Below are 25,082 nucleotides of genomic sequence, written 5' to 3'. Positions count from 1 at the left end.
TATGGCTAATCAACAGTCTGAGTAAACTGACTGAAATAGAGAAGCAGCAGTGAAGATGGTAGCTGACAAATATCGCTCTTATTGTGAGGTCAAATATCTCTGAGGGGGTTGAATGGGAGGGGTGGAAAAATATCAATGGGCAATTCACACTCTGGCATCGCCTGAGGTCAGTCACTATTACAATTCATGTTTCAGGATGCCTACCTTCCTTTGTGATATATCTTTACATGGTCACTAGCTGAAAGAAGTTGCCCATTTTTGTACCACTTCCCTTCTATGTTCTCAGATATCTCACACTTCAGGGTGATTTCTTTCCCAAGCCTCACCGTCTGGTCTGCTAGTGGCTGCATTATCTTCAGCGGTCTCACTTCAGAAAAGAGAACCATGGAAATTAGTGCTGATATTGTATAACCATTCATGATTTTATTTGGGAGCTTCTACTAGCAGCCATAATCTGAAAATCAGATAAGCGCCCCTATGATTATTAACCAAAAAACCCTCTCATAGCTAAATACTAGTAATATATACAAATCCAATATGCATTCTTTACTTAAGCTGTGAAACATTTAGCTTTCGATTGTTTCATGTAACAGTGACTGAAGTTCTTTAATTGTGTGTATTCTTGAAAAGTGCCATATTGACTGGGTGACGGTACAAGAGACATAATTCCTTCTCTGGTCCACAAAACAGGCAAGGAATGGGCAAACACTGTGCATGCTTTCCTTAACAACATGTCAATGAGGGACCACCTTCATAGGACAGATGGTACATCTCTTCCACTAGTAATTGTAGTGAGACCACAAATTTAAATTTATATATACCAGTGATCACTTATAAGATGGTAGTGGCTTTCTCTCACTTGCAACATGGACCAGATTCAGACTGGTGAACCAGAGATGAAAATTTGTGTATATTAATAATTTTCACAGCCAACCATACTCCTGATAGCTATTATCTTGACCTGTTGAAATAGATTAACCAAAAATGGGACATGTTCGCAAACACTGCAGGACTTAATAGGTCTAGAAGAAAGAGAATGAACTCTGCTAAATTATATTCTGTCATAAACACACACACACACACTTACAAAATGATTAAAAGTATGTTACAATAATTTTCAACACTTGCCCTAAAGTAAAAAAGCAGTAAACTGCAAATGTGCATATGCTTGGCTAGAAAACGTATATTCTAGCCACTTTTAAAGATATATTGCCAAAACCCCAGTGTGGGAGGTTAATTGCATGTATTTCTACGTTGTATTTTCAATATTGTTTCTATTCTTTTTTCTGACGACAAGTCTAAGGGTTGGGGATTAGGGAACTAGTTCCTAGTAGCACTACTCATACTTACAGAGCTGGTTGGAAAAGGCTTATTCTCCCCATGGAAAATGTTGACCCTTCATAAAAAAAACGCTGGTTTTTTTTCTGGTTTTGGGTGAAAAAAAATTGCCTTTTGATTTTCTAATGAAAAAGTTAAAAATGTTGAGAAAAGCAGACACCTTCTGTGAAAAATTTAAGTTTGTCAAAAACCCAATTTTTCATCAAAAATGTTTTGACTGAAATTTTTCAACCAGCCCTACTTACTTATCTGTTAACCCCCATAATAGCCAAAGGAAAAGAATGCAATGCACTGATCCTGGAGATTAGCAATAGAAAAATCACTATGAGAAAAATCAGTTGGAACCACTGTCTATCATGATGAGCAATACTCATTGTATCGTTATGCTCCTCCTTGTGCCTGTTTTCAACTGTTGTCCGGTGTCTTATAATTAGATTGTAAGCACCTTGGGACAAGGACTGTCTTTTTGTTCTGTGTTTCTAAAGCACACAGCTCAATGGCGTCTTGGTCAATGACTAGGACTCCTACGCACTACGGTAATACAAATAATAAATAAATAAATATGTTGGTTGGGTTTCCCAGTAGACTCATAGAAATAGGCAAATAGCAATAGTGTACTAGGAAAACAGTTCTGTTACAGGAGTAAAATTTCAAGCACAAATAGAAAGATGTACAGTACTTACAATCAACTGCAAGCTTAGCAGCTGATTGCCCTCCAGTTGTCATCACTGAATAGGTTGCATTGTCTGCTTTTGTAGCTTCATCTATGATCAGAGTGTGTTTTTTACCATCAACCTTAAGTCGGTATCGAGATCTAGGTTCATTGGTCAGCTCCACACCATTCTTAAACCTGATAGAGGATAATAAATATTACTTCCTTAATGAAATTTACCATTGCTAATACTATATCAAGCAAGTTCTGCATGAATAAGTATCCTGAAGAGATTAAGAGAAGCTTTTGTAGAACATAGGGCAAGAGAAAAGATTTAAATGAACTAATTCATTAAAAAGAAAAGGAGTACTTGTGGCACCAAAGAGACTAACAAATTTATTTGAGCATAAGCTTTCGTGGGTTACCGCCCACTTCATCGGATGCATGCAATGGAAAATACACTAGGATGATTTTATATACACAGAGAACGTGAAACAGCAGATCGAGGGACGTGAGCGTTCCCCTCTATTCGACATTGGTGAGGCCTCATCTGGAGTACTGTGTCCAGTTTTGATACCCACACTACAAGAAGGATGTGGAAAAATTGGAGAGAGTCCAGCAAAGGGCAACAAAAATGATTAGGGGTCTGGAACACATGAGTTATGAGGAGAGGCTGAGGGAACTGGGATTGTTTGGTCTACAGAAGAGAAGAATGAGGGGGGATTTGATAGCTGCTTTTAACTACCTGAAAGGTGGATCCAAAGAGGATGGATCTAGACTATTCTCAGTGATAGCAGATGACAGGACAAGGAGTAATGGTCTCAAGTTGCAGTGGGGGAGGTTTAGGTTGGACGTTAGGAAAAATATTTTCACTAGGAGGGTGGTGAAACACTGGAATGCTTTACCTAGGGAGGTGGTGGAATCCCCTTCCTTAGAAGTTTTTAAGGTCAGGCTTGACAAAGCCCTGGCTGGGATGATTTAGTTGGGGATTGGTCCTGCTCTGGGCAGGGGGTTGGACTAGATGACCTCCAGAGGTCCCTTCCAACTCTGATATTCTATGATTCTATGAAACAATGGGTGTTAGCATACATGCTATAATGAGAGTGATCAGTTAAGGTGAGCTATTACCAGCAGGAGAGAGGGGGGAAAAAAAACAAAAAACCTTTTGTAGTGATAATCAAGATGGGCCATTTCCAGCAGTTGACAAGAACGTGTCTTTGTTGGGCCTGTCCTGTAGTAGGTGACTTCTGGGTACTCTTCTGGCTCTGTCAATCTGTTTCTTCACTTCAGCAGGTGGGTATTGTAGTTGTAAGAATGCTTGATAGAGATCTTGTAGGTGTTTGTCTCTGTCTGAGGGATTGGAGCAAATGTGGTTGTATCTTGGAGCTTGGCTGTAGACAATGGATCGTGTGGTTTGGTCTGGATGAAAGCTGGAGGCATGTAGGTAAGTATAGCGGTCAGTAGGTTTCCGGTACAAGGTGGTGTTTATGTGACCATCACTTATTAGCACCATAGTGTCCAGGAAGTGGATCTCTTGTGTGGACTGGTCCAGGCTGAGGTTGATGGTGGGATGGAAATTGTTGAAATCATGGTGGAATTCCTCAATGGCTTCTTTTCCATGGGTCCAGATAATGAAGATGTCATCAGTGTAGCGCAAGTAGAGTAGGGGCATTAGGGGACAAGAGCTGAGGAAGCATTGTTCTAAGTCAGCCATAAAAATGTTGGCGTACTGTAGGGCCATGCGGGTACCCATAGTGGTGCCGCTGATGTGAAGGTATACATTGTCCCCAAATGTGAAATAGTTATGGGTGAGGAAAAAGTAACAAAGTTCAGCCACCAGGTTTGCCGTGACATTATCGGGGATACTGTTCCTGACGGCTTGTAGTCCATCTTTGTGCGGAACATTAGTGTAGAGGGCTTCTATATCCATAGTGGCTAGGATGGTGTTTTCAGGAAGATCACCGATGGACTGTAGTTTCCTCAGGAAGTCAGGGGTGTCTCAAAGATAGCGGGGAGTGCTGGTAGCGTAGGGCCTGAGGAGCCTACATAGCCAGACAATCCTGCTGTCAGGGTGCCAATGCCTGAGATGATGGGGCGTCCAGGATTTCCAGGTTTATGGATCTTGGGTAGCAGATAGAATACCCCTGTTTGGGGTTCTAGGGGTGTGTCTGTGTGGATTTGCTCTTGTGCTTTTTCAGGGAGTTTAATTATTATTATTAGTTTAATTCATTAAGGAATTCATTAAACTAAAAACATATTATTGCTGTCACAGTATTTTTAAAAACAATATTTTCTGATCTTTTCTAGTCACATTTCAGGTTTATATACACAGAAGATTAAATGGTCCTTAAGACACTGCACTTTTCATTCTTGGAGAAAACAGCATCTACTCTGAGGTGGATGAAAGTGGTTTACCATTTCACATTTGCATCCTCTTCAGATACTTCACAGGATAATTCTACTCTTTCACCAACATAGGTATTCAGGTCTTCCAGGGCCTTGGTCACCACCACTGGGGGCTCTATGATGAGAAAAAAATATGGTTTTATGTTTCAGAAACAGAACTAAACAAAATAGAAAAATGTATTGTAACAGTACAGAAAATAATTATATTTTAAAAATTCTAATGTCAATCATCTTCTTAAGATATTGGCTAAGACTTCGGTTTTTTTCTACTTGAAATCAGTAAGAAGATGGCCCATGTACAAATAGCAGGTATAGTTATTGCAAGATCTGGAGTCAGTTAAAAGAAAAACCTACCTCTTAATCCATTTTACAAACAGTGTGTTAACCTAAATGGATTAAGTGCAGATCCACATTCCTACTTTCCTAAAAGCCCTCCATCCCCCAGAGTACAATGTTCTCATCATACGCTGCGATGGGAATGGCATAGTATTGAATCTTCATAGGCTAGATGCATCCCTGCTTGTTAAAACTCAAGTCAACTTAATAAGCAAGAAAGAATACAACCCTTGTACTACATTAATTTAAAAGGACACAGACAACTATTTGATAGAGTTTTTAGTCACTATTGTTTTAAATAGCTTTTTGATATATATGAAATGGCTTTTCTTTTCCTGTAATTTTTCTTCCTACAAACAGGAGTTTCCCTTCAATTTTCTAATGCAGCTTTAACCAAAAGGCTTGCCTTTTACTCAGTTTCCTGCTTGTGCACCAGTAGCACCATCAGTGATTCCAATAAGAATGTTAACAGCACAAATGCAGGGAGACTTGGAGAACCAGCCACCAATCCATGCTCTTGAGAGAAAGAAGAGTTTTCTCTTAAGGTCAGTGGCCTAAATCTACAGCTGGAAAGATTGGTTTGTGATGATTTTCAAAAGTTCAGTTGGCTTGAGTCTACTGAGTATCATCAAATCTCTGTGCTGCTAGGAAGGCTAACACTGTAGTCAGTGGATCCCCAAAATACGTTGCAACCTACAGAGGATCACAGCTTCACAAAACTTCTATGTGCTGAAGTTACCACTAAAACACTAAGAGGTGGAGGAAAGAAGAATCAGTAAGGTTGTCAAAGAGATAGAGAGAGATCGTAGGGGATGGGGAGGACAGGACAGGACATACAGACACACCCTGGGCCAGAGCCTCACCTGATGTAAATCACCATTGTTCCAATAGACTGAGCCATGCCAATTTACAACAGTTAAGGATCTGGCCTGCTGTATTAAAACTAAAAAGCAAGATGATGTACGCTACCTCTTACAAACAGTTCTGTGGAGCATTTCTCATCACCAGTCGTCACATGATAGCGGGCGTCATCTGCCATTGTGCAGTTATTGATGAACAAAATTCGCTGGTTACCTTTGTGCTCAAAAATGTACCTGTTTGAATTTGCACAGAGCAACCCAGAGTTAGAAAAACTTGGTCTCTTTTGTTCTCCTTTTAACTACAAAATGTTCAAGGGATTATTGTGGGGGGAAAGCCTGTTTTGTGCATGGCTTTGGAGTGGATGGCCTGAAAGGTCTTCTCCAGCCTTAACAAGGATGGAGATGTGGTAGTAAATACCTAGTAGCAAGAAAAGCTATAGGCTTGTTTTGCACCTAACTCCTTTGGCACATTTGAAAATCCCAGCCACAATTATTTGGAAAAATAATTGTAAACTGGCTCTTGAAGATAGCAGAACAAAGTGGGTATCTGAAGTCCTAGACCAGTAAAGGTAAAAATAACCAGTAACAGGAGCCTAGGCTTCATTCTGACACTCTTAACAGGTTTTTGAGGTACAATAACAGCTGAGGTGAAGAAGTTACCATTATTGGTAGGCCAGATGGCTCAGGGGAGTTGTAACGGGATATGGAGCATTTCACCTTTATGTCACTGGTTCAGATTTGCTTCACCTCAGTAATGTCCAAAACTTATTAGCATTTGACAGAGGTTCTGCAGCCTGTGTGAAATGAGTTGGTGGTTTCAGTTCAGCGTCTGCAGGATGGGTGTCCACAAATCAGCCTGTGGTGGAACCCTGAATCGGTCAAGGCAGATTAAGGGATTAAAGAAAAGACGCCTAGACTTTCTGCATGATGGCGGTCATTTAATACTGGGCCAAATCCTGCACCGGCTAATACTGAGAAGGGAAAGCTACTCACTGAGTCCTCTGTACAGGGGCCTTGCTGGTAAGGATGTTCTTGGCAGGCTAATGCAAGCAGTGTACTGGGATTTTGAGTTGAGTACATTTTGCTGTTCCTGGGAGCAGGGTCACCTTGACCTTATCCATTGATAGATAATAAGTGGTGCTGACCTTAGCATAAGCGATAATTGATTCAAGGAGCATTGGACATACCTGCTCCCTCCCCTATCTTCCCAGCCACCACTCCCCTAATTTATAGACTCCCCTCCACCCTCCCGGTGACATGACGCATGGTCTGGTATATAAAGCCAGCCATCTCTCCTCCAAGTCACGCTGCAGAACCGCTATGGAGTAATTCTGACCATACCATTTCCCAATCCCTTACAGATTAGAGGGCAGAGTATAGTTCAGTATGTTTTGTTGTGGGAATATAGTTTACATTCCTCTCTATTCCTGGGGATGCAGAGAACACTCTATATTAATACTGAAGCATACTGTGGATTGTTCTTTGAACTATAGTTCACTGGCACCTTTACAGCGTGCATATAACTTATATGTAGTTTGATTATGATAAACAGTCTGCAAAAGAAGTTGGTGTGAGCTTGGTCACCAAGAGGGGTAAATCTACACAAAACAAATCCAGCGTTAAGGGAAGATGCAATGTGTTAGTTCAGCGAGAAAGTGTGTGGAATTTATTTGACGTGTTTAGTAAAAATCACTTACTTTGTACTTGGTCGTATTTCTTGGCCATTTTTATACCACTTGAGCTCCACCGTTGGATCTGCCAACTCCACCACAAACCTTACTTTACCTCCTTTATCCACCTGATATGCAGGATCCAGAATTTTGGAAAAAGCTGTTGCAGGGTGTATGAAAAGAAGAGGAGAAACAAATGAAAATTTGCATGTTATAACGACATTGCATAATGCAAAACCCAACTGGGACTGATACAGTACATAACATGGAACCATTTATAATGAACTTAACTACGATGTAACTCTCTGTTGTTGTTGTTATTGCTACTTAGGCCAACCCTGAAGTCCTTACTCAGGTAAAATTCCCACTGAATTTCCTTTTGTCAGAGTGAGCACTTTGTGGTTTGCCTAAGAGTGAATGAAAGTCCCAAATTGTTTCAATGGATTGGCATAAGCAAACTGCAGTTCCTTTTATAGTGGAACTGTACAAAGCATTATAAAAATACCTGAAACCAGGCAAAAGTAGTCCAGTTTCAAATTCATTACAAGCTCAAAACTCTAATGAGGTTTGTCAAAGGATTCATTCAAGTTTGCAAATCTGCTTAAGCAAAACCTGGTCTGAGTTATAATTTTGGGCCAATTTGTGGCTTTGTATAAAAATCATATCAAATGTATGGTTTCACTTCATTTAAACATGGTAAAGCCTAGAGGTTTCAAGAGAATTTCACTTTGGGTTTTTATTTACATTCAGGCACAGAAGTGAGACTCAGAGGAACATGTCCCCAGTGGACTGAAAGTGAAGAAAATGTTCCCACAGATAAATTGTTCATAGCTAATTACAGTGTAGTCAGTCTCGGTGTGACAGCAATTGCAACCTCATGCAGTATCTTTGGGGGAGCAGATTGTATTAAATTTAAGTATCACTGTGGGTCAGGGATTATATGTATGATTGTGTTTCTACTCCAGGAGGGAGGGTTACCACAGCTCCTTCAGGAACTAGAACTGTGTGTGTATGCGGGAGGGGGTGAGTAAGGTAAATCACTCATGTTGTAAACACCTCCAGAAAGGTATCTTCCCTTGGGGAGGTTTACATATTCCAGTTCAAACTGAGTTTCTAGAGACTATGAAAACAAAGAAAACAAACATTTTGGCTTAAAAGTGGTGTGTTTAAGTTGACTCAGGACCTTCTTTTTAAGGGGGAAAGGGGGGCTTCTCCCTTGCAAAAGGATTGGAGAGACTTTGGCTTACTAGGGCCTCATAAAACTGACGGGTGACCTCTGATAAGCTTTTAGCATACGCATAGGAACTTCCATTGTTTTTTATGTTTTCTCTGTAATGCTTTTACCTTAAGAATAAATGTGCTTGCTTAGCAAGAGCTGTGTGGTAACTTGTAACTGTTGTCAATACATTGTTCATAGCCCACAGAGAGAAAAAACAATGCACAGGCACTGACTGCAAGGCAAACTGGCTTGCTGGGAATATCACAGAGTAAGGCAGGAAGTTGTGCAGCCTTAAAACCCCCTGTCAGAAGGGAGTGGCAGCAGGGTTCCTTCCCAGAGACAGGTGGCAGCTGAACACCTGAAACTTGACTGGGATCTCCTGGAGTGGACCATGGAGGTGGGGATACAGGTGCAGTTACCCTGAAACTGACACTCAGTTTATAGTGCAATTAGTGGGGGGTGAGAAGAAAGGTCTCTACAGATCTGCCAAAGCTAAAGATTTTCCCCAAGGTCTATAGGTTTTCAGACTCTCCTACAGGTCTGCAAGGAAAACCCCAGCAGCAGAAAAAACCTCATTGGTTAGGCAGCCTCTCCCCAGAGAGTGAGAGAATAGAAAAGGCAGCTAATCAGAGTTGCTGCAGGTGCTGAGGGACATCCTGGTCCTTCACCCCTTGGAGCAGTTTGTATTCCTTTCCCATTCTTCCTGCTAAAAGATTCAAATGTCCTTGTGTGTAGCTGGGGTGAAGCTGTTCCTGCCAACTCTGCAGTTCCTGCTTTGATTCCCAGCACTGCTCCTGCACCAGGACTGGGAGGGAAGCTGAAGATTCTCCCTGCATGGCTCCACCTGCCTCTCCTCCTTTAGATAGAGTTCCACCGAACAGAGGAACTACCACAGTGGTACAGATCAAAGGCCCATTTAGTCCAATACTCTCTCCTTCAACACTGGCCAGTGCCAGATGCTTCATCAGATGAGGAACAGTACCCATAAAAGTCAATTGTGCAATAACATGGCTATGGTGATGGAGATGGGTAACTTCTCCCTGACCTCAGGAATTTGGTGGCTGACTTCTATCCAGAAGCAGAGGTTTGATGTTGTATGTAAATTTTTGTGCCAGTTTAGATCAAGTTTATTCAGACATATGCTTAATCCCTTTTGAATCACACTAAGTTCATCACTTCAATAATATCTTTTGGCAATAAATTCTACAAATTAATTAAATGCTATCTTTAAAAAAATACCATAAGTATTTCTTTTTATTAATTTTAAATATGTTGCTCTTCATTTACATGGACTGTCCCCTTGTTTATGTTTTATGAAAAGGTAAATAGGAGTGAGAGAATGACCTTTTCTATAACATTCATTATGAGTTTGTATGTTAGAAGAGTTGAACCATATTATAGTACGAAGGGACAGTTTAAATCCAATTGCTTTTAACAGCCAAGGAAAAAAAATGGATCTCTGATTGTGTAAATGACAGTAGATAATTTTAAATTTCCAAGCAAGACTGAAGCAGCAGAACCATTTATTTTACTTCTGGTAGTACTCGACATAGTTAAATAAATGTACATTATTTCTGGATTTATTGGCCTAGAATATCTGGTGTGGCCAAACTGTGCTCAATGCAGAACCAGAGAGACTGAGCAAAGGTGGCCCTTATATCATCTTTATGGTCCCTCAATACTGTTACTGGCCAGGGGTTTCTCCAGTCTCTGGCATAAGTTAGAGCACTTTAAAGACTGCTCTAACTCACACCCATCTGCCAGTGGCCCCAGTGGACTGATCCAATAGATAGGGATCACTGGGATACAATAAGGCCTTGGCCATGCTCCCTTTTCTCTGGGAATGCTTCCTGACCTGTGTTCTGGGAGGGAGATATCTTCGACATAAGGGGAATTCTCTGAGGAACCAATGGAGCAACACAAGTATCTGGAATGAAACTGAGAAGTGCCCCGGTATACAAGCACCTTCCAGACAGTTACCTTGGACAGAATTGTGTGCATGTACATATGTTGCACTATTTGCATTACTAAGCATCTTGGGTAGGGAAGGACAGTCCTGAATCAGCCTACCCCTGCACCCAAAGGAGTGTTTGTGCACTAGCCAGGATCTCAGTGAAGCTGAGCGAAGTTTCAAAATTAAGTACAAAAATAAATGGCGAAGAGCAAATAAGATGTTTAGATTATTAAAGTTGAGGAATACTAAAGTGTTACTCCTAACATAGAGTCTAAATTACGCAGTCCTTAACCAAGCAAAACTCCCTTGCAAGTCAATGGGAGTTGTGCTCAATTAAGAACCGCAATTTGGCACACAGGACATTAGTGATAAATACCGAATGGTATGTGGCTTTTATGTTAAGCACTGTGAACCAAAACCTGCCTCTGGTTTACTCCCTGTACAACTTGAGTGGAGTTTCACTGTGTGTAAATCAGTTTAGAGCTTGTCTCCATATATTTCACAGACTTTGCCTCACCCTCTCTTGCAAGAAGTCATACCTGCACTCTTCTTCTCTTCTCTGCGCATGCGTTTCAGACGTTTTAACATGCCTCTCAGATCAGTGATACCGTACTGAAATGCAATCTTCTCATATTCATTGGGATTAGCATTCTTCAGGAGCTCCCACACATCTATCTCTGGCTCTTCCTCTTGTTTAATCTCCCTAACAGTAGTAAAAAAATAATTTTTTTTTTTATGTAGCACAGTTAATGAGACTTCAGTGCATTAGAAAAGAAAGGGACAAGTGGGTATTAAATCTAGGGTGAGATTAGAAAAGTTTTGGTTAAGATTTGAAGATTTAAATCAAAGTTTTGATTCACTTGAGGATGGACCGGAGCTGGGTTCTGGATTCAAACCTAACCTCAGGTTAGTTCTGGATTCAAACTTTTTCACAGAACATGAGGTAACTAAATCAAGGGTTCTGGTTTTGTCTCTTATAGACGGATGGCTAACTATGAAATTCAGATCCTGATCCCAACTTCTCCTGTATTTTGGAGAAGTTTGAATCCAAGGTTCTTTTTTGGGATGTCCAAGTATCATCAATCTGTGGGAAATTTTACATCCTAAGGAAAAAAATATTTGAAAATACAGTAGTATAATAAGGCTTGATTCTGATCTCACATAAACCAGTTTCTCATACTGCTGTAACTTCATTGACTTCAGTGAAGTCACTTGTGATTTACACCAACATAACTGAGATCACAGTGTAGTGTATAAATTCTATAGTTATAAAAGAGGCCTTTATTCTTTGAATGTAGACCACAATTCTGCAATTGTTTCTGGTAGCAGGGACACACACAGAACCTCACTGAAGTCATCGGCATAAGGGTACACCTGTTGTCAGGAATTAGTGCTTGCAGCTGAGCCTGGGACAGACTAGCTTCACCTCCCTAGTGAGCAACAGAGGACTTGTAGCTGAATCACACTTGGCTTGCAAGAGAATTACCTGATTGGCCAGACTGCCTGAAGGAACTAACAGTGTGGTCTTAAACGTAGGACCAGCATTAGGCCAATGGCTGCTCAACGCATTCGCCCACAGCTGCATTAGTTCCTGCTCCTGGCTTGGCCCCAGCCCTGCTCCTGCCTTGCCTCAATTCAGGTAACCCAGCTCTGGCCCTCAGCTCCAATTCCTGACTTCTGACTCTAGGTTCCTATTCCGGACTACTGACCCCAGGTCCTTCACTAGGCTGGACTCCTGCTCTGATTGCTAGGTATGACAACCCACATTCTGGTCTCTGACAGTTTGCGCAGCCCAAAACCAAAATTGGGGTAGCTTCCTCTTCCAGGATGGATGCCACAGAAACTAACATCCCTTTGTTGGCATTGGTCGATGCCTTGCAGAATTTACAAACCCAGATTAGCACTCTGCAGGAGCAGAACACTGCCTTTACATACTCAAGCCTGGCACAAGGACCTTAAAGAATTGAAGATTCATTTACCAGGCAAGTTTGATGGACACCATGGAAAGTTCTGTGACTTCCTGAACCATTGTCGGCTCCTGTTTCTATTATGCCTGCGAATTTACGCCATGGATTGGTCCAGAGTGGGGCTCATCATCAGTTTGCTGACCAGGGAGGTGCAGGTCTGGGCCTCTCCACTATGGGAAAAATACAGCCCTTTTTTGGGCCAATTCAAGAATTCTGTCCACATGATGGAAATAATTTTGATGACTCAAATTGAACATTCATGGCACAAGCTATGCTCCAGACCCTGAGACTGGGATGCCAATCAATCAGCTACGGAGTTTCAGCACCTCGTGACAGACACCAAGTGGTACAAAGCTGCACAGTGCTACCATTTCTGGCTCCATCTGAACAACAAGATCAAAGGCAAGCTTGTGTGCGCGGAAGCTCCGACCAACTTGGATGCCTTTTTCGCATTAAGATAGACAACTGCCTGTGGGCATGCCAACAAGAAAAGAAGTGGCTCCTTGGCATTGGTCAGAAAACCTTCCATACCCACCCCACAGTCTGAGCCCATGCAACTGGACACAGCCTGACCCCATCTCTCTGATGCAGAGAAAGATCAACAGGGGACATCAGGGCTATGCCTCTACTGCAGAGGACCAAGACACTTTGCCTTGAGTTGTATGGCAAAGGGATGGCAGAGAAAATGCCAGGTTCCAGCACCAGCAGAGGGATCTGGGTGAGGCTAGCACTTCCCCTTTGCTCCCATTAATGGCTCCTACAGTGGTCCTCAGGCACCTTGATGGCATCTAATCAATGCTCAACACACCTTCAGCTCCTGCTCTGTCTATGACATCCCCAATGACAGAGCTCAGCCTGGAACCACTGGTGCCTCCAGGAACTGGACCTAGAATTTTCCCTAAAACACAAGATTCTGACACTGCAGAAGGCCATGACTGCATGGAGACCATCAACAGTTCTCCCCTACGTTTAGGCCCAGTCACACAGGAGGTCACCCTTGGAGGTCACCACTCATCAGGGTCATCATAAGTCCTTTCAGTTTGGTTTGGTCCATTTCCGACACTTTCCAATCATTCTTAGCATCACATGGCTTGTGACACACAATCCCCACATCATTTGGGGATCAAGCATGGTGCATTTTAATTCCCTGTACTTCCAGCAGTCCTGCTTTCCTGAGCCCAGTTGTAGATTAGAGTTTCTCCCTCTGAGTGAGTCCAGCCCCACCCTAAAGACTTTGGAACAGGAGGACCCAGCTTGAAGGTGTCCCAGCTGGCCCCAACAGCAAGAAGGCTGATGTCCTGCCTTCTTGTTGATTGTGCTATAAACCTTCAGCCCAGAGCCGAGGCTCCCTTTGGGTGTATCTACTCTCTTGCTGAACCAGAACTACAGGCACTCAGAGTCTATCTCTGAGGGAACCTGGAAAAGGGGATCATCTGTCCTTCTATGTCCCATCCTTTTTTGTGGTCAAGAAAGATGATTTTCTGTGATACTGTGTGGACAACTGGGAGTTGAATAAAATAACCACCCAGAATCAGTACTCCCTGTTGCTTATCAACAAATACTTTGAGCAACTTCGCTCTGCCAGGGTCTTTACCAAACTAGACCTCCATGGAGACTAAAACCTTGTTCTGGTTTTGGAAGGGGATGAGTGGAATGCTGCCTTTCACACCCAGTATGGACACTGGAATATCTGGTGATGCCCTTCATGCTGTGCAATGCCCCAGTGACCTTCCAACATTTTATCAATGATATAAATATAGAGGTGCTGTATCAGTTTCTTGTTGTATAACTCAATGATAGCCTCATGTTTTCTGAAGACCAGACTCTTCATCATCAACATGCGTGCCACGTCATGGAGAGGCTTCATCTGAATCATCTCTATGCAAAATTAGAAAAGCGTGAATTTGATCAGAATATGATCGAGTTCCTAGGTAACATTATTTCCCATGGGGAACTAACCATGGCCCTGCAAGGTAGCCACCATCTCTAACTGGACAGACCAAGGGACACATGGTGGGGTGCAGCAGTTCTGAGGCTTTGCCAGCCTTTACTAGAAGTACATTTGAAACTTTTCTGATAGCTCCGCTGATGGCACTCTTCCGGAAAGGAGCTCAGTCCTTCTGGTCCCCAAAGGCTCAACTCATCTTTGACCACTTAAAGAGGGCTTTTACATCAGCACCCATCCTGGTCCACTCCAACTCCACCTGGTCCATTTATAGTAGAAACCAGCGCATCCAACTTTGCCATTGGAGACAAGCTATCTGAGCAAAGGGGCATCTATAATCAACTTCATCCTCATGTTTTCTACTCCTGTAAACTAACCCCAGAAGAAAAGAACCACAATATCTGGGATAGAGAACTACTAGCAATCAAGACAGCCTTTAAGGAATGGCACCATCTCCTGTAAGGAGTTGAGTTTCTGGTGTAGGTTCTTACAGACCACAAGAACTTGGAATTCCTCTGCCATGGCCAGGTGCCTTAACCAACACTAGATTTGCTGGTTCCTATTCTTTTCCAGGTTCAACTTCATGGTGATCTACTGCTCAAGGGTAAGAAATGGGAAGGTGTATGCCCTATCCTGCGAAGATGAATACCTCGTAACGGACTCAGAACCCCCTTCCATGGTCCTTAACTCATCTAATTTTATTAGTGGTATTGTGGACAGTAGCCTGATGTCCTCCATCCAATCTCTCTTGTCTCGTGACCTGTTTGGCACCCACCTCTGTCAGATCTTAAATACCACTGTTTCCCCACCAACTCAGAATTTCAACTGAGGGACAGGACAGTCGGTTACAAGGAACAGGTCTATGTTCCAGAAGGACACTTTATCCTCTTAATTCTAAAATTATGTCACGATACACCACTCACCAGCCACTTTGTCCAAGCTAAAACCCTGAACCTTATTTCATGAAGCTTCTTGTGACCAGGCCTATGCATTGATGTCCAGTATTACATAAACTCCTGCACTCTTTACTCCTGGACCAAGAAGCCATGCTCCAAGCCACTCAAACTCTTCCAGCTCTTGCCCATTCTGCCACAACCCTGGTCCACTGTATCACTGAACTTTATATTAGAATTACTATGGCTGCAAGGTGATATTGGTTGTGGTTGATCGTCTAACCAAGATGGAGCATTTCATTCCTTCTCGCCCTAGCTTCTTCTTGGAAACTGTTTTCTGATTTCATGGTTTGCCCTCTGGTGTCGTGTAAGTCCAAGCTCCACAATTTTTTCCTGGTTTTCTTCAAGATCCTTGGTGTGGAGTCCCTTATATCACCCTCACCCCAGTGGGCAGACAGAACATGTTAACCAGATCTTGGAAAAATGATTCCACTGATACTTAAATTACCAACACTACGATTGTCTTCCCTTGTTACCATACACAGAGTTCGTTTATAACATTTCCACCCATGCCTCCACTCAGCAAAACCTGTTTTATGCTAGTTACAGATTCCATCCTCGCTTTCATGCCCACAGTCTCCCTGGTATCCACAGCAGTGGAGCTGGTCACCCATCTGCATCAGATACAACAAGAGCTCCAAGAGCACCTAAGCACCTCTTAGGAAGCCTATAAATGCCATGCCAACGAGGGCCATCCAGACGTTCCCAACCTTGCAATAGGAGACAAGATCTGGGTGTCCATTCCAGAACCTTAAATCCATCCACCCCTCAGCTAAACTGGATCACTGATGCATAGGGCTCTTCATGATCATAGAACAGAACAACTTGGTCTCTTTCAAGCTACAGCTTACCAAGTCACTGGAAATTAATCCATGTTCCATACCTCCCTTCTCAAGCCACACACAGAGAACCTGTTCCCTGCCTGTCCAATCCCCTGCCCACACCCATATCCATCGAGGGGCAAGATGAGTATGTAGTTCAAAAAATCCCTGACTCCAGGTGAGTTTGAGGGAAAGTCTAATACTTGGTTATTGGGAAGGTTATGGTCTGGAAGACCCATCCTGGGAACCAGAAGAGACTATCCATATGGTAGATATACTAGGAACTTTTCACTGGTCCCAGGCGAGCTGTCAGGAATTAGGGTTCGCAGCTGAACCTGGGACCAGCGAGCTACACCTCCCTACTGAGCAACAGAGGATTTGTAAATGAATCACAGTTAGCCGAAGGAACCAACAGGTATGCTCTTAAGCATAGCAGCAGCATTTGTCCAACGGCTACTCAAAGTATTTGCCCACAGCTGCATTAGCTCCTGTACCTGCTTGTTTTCAGCCCTGCTCCTGCCTTGGCCCCAGCCTTGCCCCTGCGATGCCTCACTCCAGGTTACCTGGCTCTGACCCTCTACTCCGATTCCTGACTTTGGCTCTGACCCTTGACTCTGGTTTTCTGGTCTCTGAGTCCAGCTCTGATCCTGGGCTCCTATTCCTGGCTACTGACTCCTGTTCTAACCACTAGGTTGACTCCTGCTCCAGCCAGTAGGCATGACCACCCATGTACCCATCGCTGACATCTGTATTTCTCAGACTGCAGGACTGGGGTTAAATTTGGTACAAGGCTGGTATTATGTGTCCACTGACATCTGTACTCATGACACAAATATGTTGACCTCTGTACCTACCGTGATTTTTAGTAATGGGAAGCATTTTCTTAGATCTCTAGAGTTAGTTCTGTTTGTTCAAGCTTATCAGATTTCATATTAAACAAGCTAGAGTATCATATTTATTGTAGTTAGCTTCAAAGTCTATATTTGAGTCAACAGAGTCAGCTGATAAAAAAACTAGTTAACCATTTTGAAACTGGCAAGCATTAAATGCAGGAATAATGGGGCAGTCTGGATAAGATTATAATTTTGATGAGATCCACTGATTATCTCAGAAAAAGAAAGCTGCTAGTGTAATTTAGGGGCATAAGGGAGAGAGAGCAAAGGTCTTGACCCTTCTTTTCCAGAAGCACGTCCTGGCTGAGACCAGTCCTGGCTGATTAAATTTGACAGGTTCTGGTGGAATCAGCACTTTTGGCAACAGAGCAAGAACACAAATGTATGGAAAAATAAAAGAAACTTCAGCCTTTATTGCCTTATGGTATAGAGGAATCATGGGATCTCTGAGAAGTCTAGCAGGGTTGGGCCAGTGACTAGGGAACAGTACTATACCATTATATAATCCAGAAAGTTTACAAGCTTTTATAGGTTTCAGAGTAGCAGCCGTGTTAGTCTGTATTCGCAAAAAGAAAAGGAGGACTTGTGGCACCTTAGAGACTAACAAATTTATCTGAGCATAAGCTTTCGTGAGCTACAGCTCACTTCATCAGATGCATCCGATGAAGTGAGCTTTAGTTCACGAAAGCTTATGGTCAAATAAATTTGTTAGTTTCTAAAGCTTTTATAGTAGTTCAGTGGTATTTTTAAGAAATAACTAAAGATGATTCAAAATGTTCATGGTGGGTAGTATTACTCATAAGATAATATAAAGACTGGCATTGCACGGTATTTTATATCTCAAATTTTAGTTTTGTGCTTATGATTTATGGAGACTGACTACTTACTGAAAACAGTCGTGTTTCAATGAGATTCCTCCTGCATGAGGTCAGGTCAAACCCAGCTTGCAAACATATGTAAAAGCTGACACGCGCTAAGGGATAGAATTCTCATCTCATTGCGCTGGCCATTAGCTGTGCAACTCCTATCAATGCTAATGAGAGTTACACACACACACACATCCACATGAACCGAGATGATAATGTGCCCCTTTAAAATCAGGCAGTGGTTGACAATTAGGATGAGCATGTCCAGATTTTCAACTAATTTAACAATTATTCCAGCCTCTCTATTCACCTTGCATAACTAAGAACAAATTTTGACACTTTGAACAACCACACTCTGTTCTGAGACTATAATATTTGTACCTGTGGATAGTGGGCAAACAACATTTATTACTTTCCAGGCAGATCCATTGTAAATTATCTAGACCACAATCTCATCCAATTTCCCCCACCCGAGAGATGTGCATTTTGTTGAAAAATGTATTTTAAAAAAAGTATAAATGTTTGAATCTCTTTGAGATCTGGCGCCTTTTGGAATTTCGTGGCATTATTGACCCATTGCTGTGATGAGACATACCACCTCACACAGTATGTCATTAAGATGGCTTACTGGTTTGACTTCCTATGAGAGTGTCACAAAATAATTTTTAAAAAGCAGCATTAAGACTCTATGCATTTAGACTTTTGTTAAAATATATATTGAATTTCAGAAGCTTTAATGTGGAGGCAAAATACTGGTCTTATCAATATAAAATTTATTCTATTTAAAAATAGGTTGGTTTGGTTTCCCCATTAACCACACAAGAGTTATACTGTTTCTATTAATGTATATTTTTATCAAATAAAACAATGAATTATTTATGTTAGTGAAGTGATAGTCACAATTTCACATTACCACAAAAACAATGAAGCCTCCCCATATGCAATCCATATATTAGTACCCCAAGACAGTCAATCAGAATGGTCATGTTACTTGTTGTTTCAGTAGGATAGTTAAATGAACACACATCAAATTGAAGTTCCTAGTTAGGAATGAAGAGAGGATAAAAAATGGAGACCTGGTGGATATGAATCAATTCAAACAATTCTTCCACATCCTGCTTCTACTATATACTGAAAGTTGGTTCCATGGAAGCTCTGCCACTGGTTAAGTTGGAAACTGCTCTTGGTTTTATTGTGTATTTTTATTTTTCTTGTAAGACAAAAAGTTTAGCTATTTAGATATCTAAGTTATTTATATGGCCCCTGTTATCATACTATCTAAGACCGTCACAATCTTTAATGTATTTAATGGCATGTGTTTTTTTCTCAGTCAGAGGTGAGTGCTAGCAGAGATTAAAGGAAAATTCTCCCTTCAATTATGCATGTGTAGGAAATTATGTATCCCACAGTGTAGGAAAGATAGGAAGTATGGCTTAACCAGGATATCTTCAATGATCTAAAAATCAAAAAAGAGTCCTACAAAAAGTAGAAACTAGGTCAAATTACAAAGGATGAATACAAACAAATAACACAAGCATGTAGGGACAAAATTAGAAAGGCCAAGGCACAAAACAAGATCTAACTATCTAGGGAAATAAAGGGTAACAAGAAAACATTCTACAAATACATTAGATGCAAGAGGAAGACCAAGGACAGGGTAGGCCCATTACTCAATCTGGAGGCGGGAATAATAACAGAAAATGTGGAAATGGCAGAGGTGCTTAATGACTTCTTTGTTTCAGTTTTCACCAAGAAGGTTGGTTGTGACTGGACATCTAATAGAGTGAATGCCAGTGAAAATGAGGTAGGATCAGAGACTGAAATAGGAAAAGAACAAGTTTAAAATGGACTTAGACAAATTAGATGTCTTTAAGTCATCATAGGATGAAATGCATCCTATAATACTCAAGGAGCTGACTGAGGAGATATCTGAGCCATTAGTGATTATCTTTGAAAAGTCATGGAAGACTGGAGAGATTCCAGAAGACTGGAAAAGGGCAAATATAGTGCCAATCTATAAAAAAGAAAATAAGGACAACCCAGGGAATTACAGATCAGTCAGCTTAACTTCTGTACCGGTAAAAATAATGGAGCAAATAATAAAGCAATCAATTTGCAAAGATCTAGAAGATAATAAGGTGATAAGTAACAGTCAGCATGGATTTGTCAAGAACAAATCGTATCAAACCAACCTGATAGCTTTCTTGGACAGGATAACAAGTCTTGTGAGGAAGTGGTAGACGTGGTATATCTGGTCTTCAGTATAGCTTTTGATACTGTCTTGCATGACCTTCTCATAAACAAACTAGGGAAATGCAACCTACATGGAGCTACTATAAGGTGGGTGCATAACTGGTTGGAAAACCGTTCCCAGAGAGTAGTTATCAGTGGTTCACAGACATGTTGGAAGGGCATAATGAATGGGGTCCTGCAGGGATCAGTTCTGGGTCCGGTTCTGTTCAATATCTTCATCAATTATTTAGATAATGGCGTAGAGAGTACACTTATAAAGTTTGCAGATGATACCAAGTTGGGAGGGGTTGCAAGTGCTTTGGAGGATAGGATTAAAATTCAAAATGATCTGGACAAACTGGAGAAATGGTCCGAGATAAACAGGATGAAATTCAATAAGGACAAATGCAAAGTACTCCATTTAGGAAGGAACAATCAGTTGCACATGTACAAAATGAGAAAGGAGTACTGTGGGAAGGGATCTGGGGTCATAGTGGATCACAAGCTAAATACGAGTCAACAGTGTAATGCTGTTGCAAAAAAAAAAAAAGCAAACATAATTCTGGGATGTATTAGCAGGAGTGTTGTCAGCAAGACACAAGAAGTAATTCTTCCACTCTATTCTGTGCTGATTAGGCCTCAACTGGAGGTGTCCAGTTCTGGGCACCACATTTTGGAAAAGATGTGGACAAATTGGAGGAAGTCCACAGAAGAGCAACAAAAGATTATTAAAGGTCTAGAAAACATGACCTAAGAGCGAAGATTGAAAAAATTGGGTTTGTTTAGTCTGGAGAAGAGAAGACTAAGAGGGGACATGATGACAGTTTTCAAGTACGTAAAAGGTTGTTACAAGGAGGAGGGAGATAAATTCTTCTTCTTAACCTCCGAGGATAGGACAAGAAGCAATGGGCTTAAATTGCAGCAAGGCAGTTTTAGGTTGGAAATTAGGAAAAACTTCCTATCTGTCAGAGTGGTTAAGCACTGGAATAAATTGCCTAGAGAGGTTGTGGAATCTCCATCATTGGAGATTTTTAAGAGCAGGTTAGACAAACACCTGTCAGGGACGGTCTAGATAATACTTAGTCCTGCCATGAGTGCAAGGGACTGGACTAGATGACCTCTTGAGGTCCCTTCCAGTCCTATGATTCTATGCTCACCGCTCATTGACATCTCTCATTGACATCAATGGAAGTTGCACTATACTATATCCAAGGGCAAAACTGGGTCCAAGGTCTAGAAACCTGGAGGGATGGGACTGTCCTATTAGCATCCAAACTTTAAATGGGGTCTTGAGGAGCAGATGCCTAATATTTTTAGCTGCCATCTCGTGAAGGAAAATCAAATTAACATTGAACACTTGTTGTTCATATACCTAAAGGTTTGGTGTGCATGTACGAACAGTTTGATGTTAGCTCCTTTTTGGGTATTAGAACTGCAAAGTCATGCTGCATATCATCTGAAAGCTAATTTTCCCTCATTTTTGTAAGAGGCTATCAAGTTTTCCTTAGGACCTCACTGTCTCAATAATATACCTGCCTGTTCCTTGAACAACCTGCTTGTTGCTCTTTGGTCAGATGATGAAAGAGCACATAATTCTGAATAAATAATAATAATGCATTCTCTAGCTGGGGCATGGAGAAGGGAAGAGCAGAAGAGTCAGTGATCATCTAAAAAAAAAATCCTTCTTCCCTGATTTGCACATCTTGAACTAGAAAACCCCCTGGAAATAATAGAAATACCTACATTTTGAAAGTATTGTATGTAATTTCCAGTCTGAGGATATTTGCTAAAGTTAATTTAAAGTGTGCCCAAAAGGGCCAGCTTAACCCCTATAGTTTCTTACTTTCCCACCAGACTCAATTTTCCAACCTGCTCATCCCTGCATAGGAAAAAAACTCCATGCAAACACAAAATAAATAGCATGTAGACTTAATACTATTGATTTGTTCCATTAAGAAAGTGCACCACAACCTAAAATCTTTGACACCACTCAAATCTGAGGTTTCTTTCCTGCCTACTATGTTTACATGATATGATTAGTTGAACTTTTGCATTTCAGACTCAAATAATAAAAAGTTAGGAATATCAGAAGAAAGTAAGATAATAAAATTCTTGAGAAATGATTAATGCTAAACCTGACTCTTTCTGTGTATGAACCTAATGGTTTCCAATCCACACCTGCTCACTTCATCACTTGGTTCTCACCTACGTTTCAGGAGACCACTAAAGTCAAGTTCTCCTGCATCCTCTTGTCCTTCACCGCTGTTGTTAATAAAAAAAAGATCAAATCTTTGTTTAATACAGAGGGACTTGGACAACACACATTGCAAACACTCTAGATGTCCTGTATATGCAATACTGTCTAGGCACACAAATAATGGTATAAAATCAACACAAACTTGTATTCGTTTCCACACAAGTTATGGTTCCATAACAAGCACTTGTGAAAAATAAACACAAAGGTTTGTATTGCTTGCTGTTATACTTTTAAGGCAAATTTTTGTAGATTGCATACATTAATTTGCTAAGATTTGTGTTATATTTTAGAACACAAATTCACTTAAGCCAATCAACACAAAGGGCTTTGTTTTTGGGTTTGAGTAATATGTATGTGTAAAAAACAAAGGGCTTGTGCTGATCTCTGTTATAAATATAAAACAAAGATTTGCATTGTTGAGTGTGCTGCATTTAACAATGCATAGCTGTGTCAGATACCAGCTAGCAAAGCATTACACTTAAGTTTAACCTCTGTGTGTCCGCAAAGGGAGAAGTCAGACAGAAAAAAAGAAAAAATACTTTGTACACTTTTAAAATGTGATTGTAGCCTTTTAAAAGATGCAGTCCCTTCTAGAAAGTCTTCTTAACACAAGAAAATTTTATTACAATATACAGTGCATAGAAGAAAATGCTCTATTGTTGGGGTGATGACAGTAAACATTAGGGGCGAAATCCTGGCACTATTGAAGTCAATGGCAGTTAACTCAAGGGCACCTGGATTTCACCTTAGAGTTTGCATACAGTTTTCCCTTAAAGTTTTCAGAAGTATTTTTTTTTCTGTTCACATTGTGGTTGCTGTTGAGTCATAGTACGGTGTGCAAAAATGCACCCCTAGGAAAGAATTAACCTTGAAATTAATATCCTTCTGAGCGTGAATTTATCTCAATAGCGCATCATTTAATAAAAGTTACTACTTAAGCACAATTATAAAGGTTGTTTGCTTATTTCTTTAAGTTAACAAATGACACTGGTTTTCTGCCCACAGACTGTTTTCCCAATATTTTTATTTCTGTTCTGGTAAGAAAAATGTGTGCAGATTTAGAAAGTGTAAAGACTATATCATAACAGTGGTTTTAATGGCTAGTTTATCTCAAAATTCCAATAATCTGAGAGAAGGTTTAGGATATAATGCTGTATGCTAAGACTTCTGGAATGCATATATTTTAATGTTATTATCAAGATAAATTTGGCATGCATTTTTCTTTTTATCAGAAAATAATCCTATCACATTGAAGTCAACTGGAATTTTGCCATTGATTTCAATGAGTGCAGGACTGGGCCCACAGTAACTTTCACATCATAGATGATTACTATCAGGGAGCATATAGTAGGATATTTTAATGAATCACAAAATAAAATTTTAAAAATTATTGTAAAGAAATAGATAATATTTAATGGCATCTTACAAATAAGATGGAAAATGTATGGGAAACACACATTAAAAGAGTTTAAAACACAAATTCTGTCTTATGAAGTAATGATCTTAAGTGTCAATATCAATTTTTAAATGTTGGGATGTTTTTTGTCTCTGATGTTATCTATCCACCGTCTGCTAAAACCTTCTTTTGCAATGTGCTGGCTAAATCCCACTTGTGTAATTATTTTCTGCCTAGCTAAAGTTCCTGTCTATTTTTAAATGAATGAGAGAAACAAGGTGGGTGAGGTAATACACATTTTTCATTTTCTGCCCTGAACTACTGTGTAGCATTAGTATATGATGTTTAAAGGCTACTACCTTCTGTCCCAGAAGACACTGCTTGCAAAAAGACAGAGTCTTTGGAATCTTCACAAACTAGTTGCTACATAAATGTTAGTAATTGGTGTGGTTATTTAACTCTGGAGTAGAGCTAGGTGAAATTTTCAGATGAATAGTTTATTCACCTAAAAATACCGTTCTGGTCAACCTGAAACAATTTGTGAATGTGACATGAATTCACTGAATAGTTTCAGCCAGAAAATTTTTTGGCTAGATTCACAAAATGGCTGAAGGTAGAGAAGATGATGGTGGTACTCACCTGGGATGTGGGAGACACAAGTTCAAAACCCTGCTCTACATCTGACAGAGGAGGAAACTGAATCCATGTCTCCCACATGCCAAGTACCTGTAAATCACTGGGCTAATTAGTAAAAGGGGCACCTCCATCTCCTCCTCCTTCATCTGGTTATTATGTGACTCTAGCTCTTTTGAAATGCCTAGAAACAAAACATTTCAGGTTGAATGGCATATTTTGTTTGAACCAAAATAGACTTCTTTAATTCACCTAAATTTGGGAGAATGTTTTGATTTAGTTTGACCTGGACCAAAATTTCTTTTCTTTTTGTTTTTAATCTGCCAGTGAACCAAAATCAATTATTTTCCCAGCTCTACTCTGGAGTTACTTAAAGGAAATAATATATAAGCTTTTATCTCTTAAAAATGGAATTTCATAAATGCAATCCTATAACTTTATTTAGCCTTTGCTGTGCTTGCTGTATGATTATCTAACTCCATCAACACTTCCCATTATAGCAATTACACTCAACTCTCATTTTAAAGTCTATTATACTGTATATGCAGTTTCTGATGTAAGGCTACTTCATCCCACCCACTTTCAATTACCTTACATCCCACTTTTTTCATCCTTATTTACAACACCACCTTTTTATAACACTTGATATGCTTGGCTAGGAGAGATGGTATGAGGTGATTGTAT

General features: G+C 40.6%; 1 protein-coding gene and 1 long non-coding RNA gene across 7 annotated transcripts in view; one reads left to right on the top strand and one right to left on the bottom strand.

Moving 5' to 3' along the window:
* The window catches only part of MYBPC1 (myosin binding protein C1), a 175,532-nt gene that overhangs the window by 38,169 nt on the left and 112,281 nt on the right, over positions 1–25,082 (bottom strand). For 5 of the 6 annotated variants that reach the window (XM_043541693.1, XM_043541686.1, XM_043541689.1 and 2 more), the window contains 7 exons: positions 22,318–22,374; positions 10,975–11,138; positions 7,290–7,422; positions 5,702–5,826; positions 4,406–4,511; positions 2,022–2,188; positions 205–367 (listed from right to left, as the gene is read on the bottom strand). In XM_043541693.1, the coding sequence (XP_043397628.1) occupies positions 205–367; positions 2,022–2,188; positions 4,406–4,511; positions 5,702–5,826; positions 7,290–7,422; positions 10,975–11,138; positions 22,318–22,374 (915 nt within the window). The remainder of the gene's footprint in view (positions 1–204; positions 368–2,021; positions 2,189–4,405; positions 4,512–5,701; positions 5,827–7,289; positions 7,423–10,974; positions 11,139–22,317; positions 22,375–25,082) is intronic. The other variant, XM_043541699.1, reaches the window with a different exon arrangement.
* On the top strand, positions 1,468–19,897 carry LOC122464790. Its single transcript, XR_006289173.1, has 3 exons — positions 1,468–1,480; positions 6,978–6,980; positions 19,735–19,897. It is a non-coding gene; the product is annotated as an uncharacterized LOC122464790 (long non-coding RNA).

This window comes from Chelonia mydas, chromosome 1, assembly GCF_015237465.2.
Source record: "Chelonia mydas isolate rCheMyd1 chromosome 1, rCheMyd1.pri.v2, whole genome shotgun sequence".
Lineage (NCBI taxonomy): Eukaryota > Metazoa > Chordata > Testudines > Cheloniidae > Chelonia > Chelonia mydas.
The sequence above is the reverse complement of the archived record's forward strand: the minus strand, read 5'-3'. Positions and strand labels throughout refer to the sequence as shown.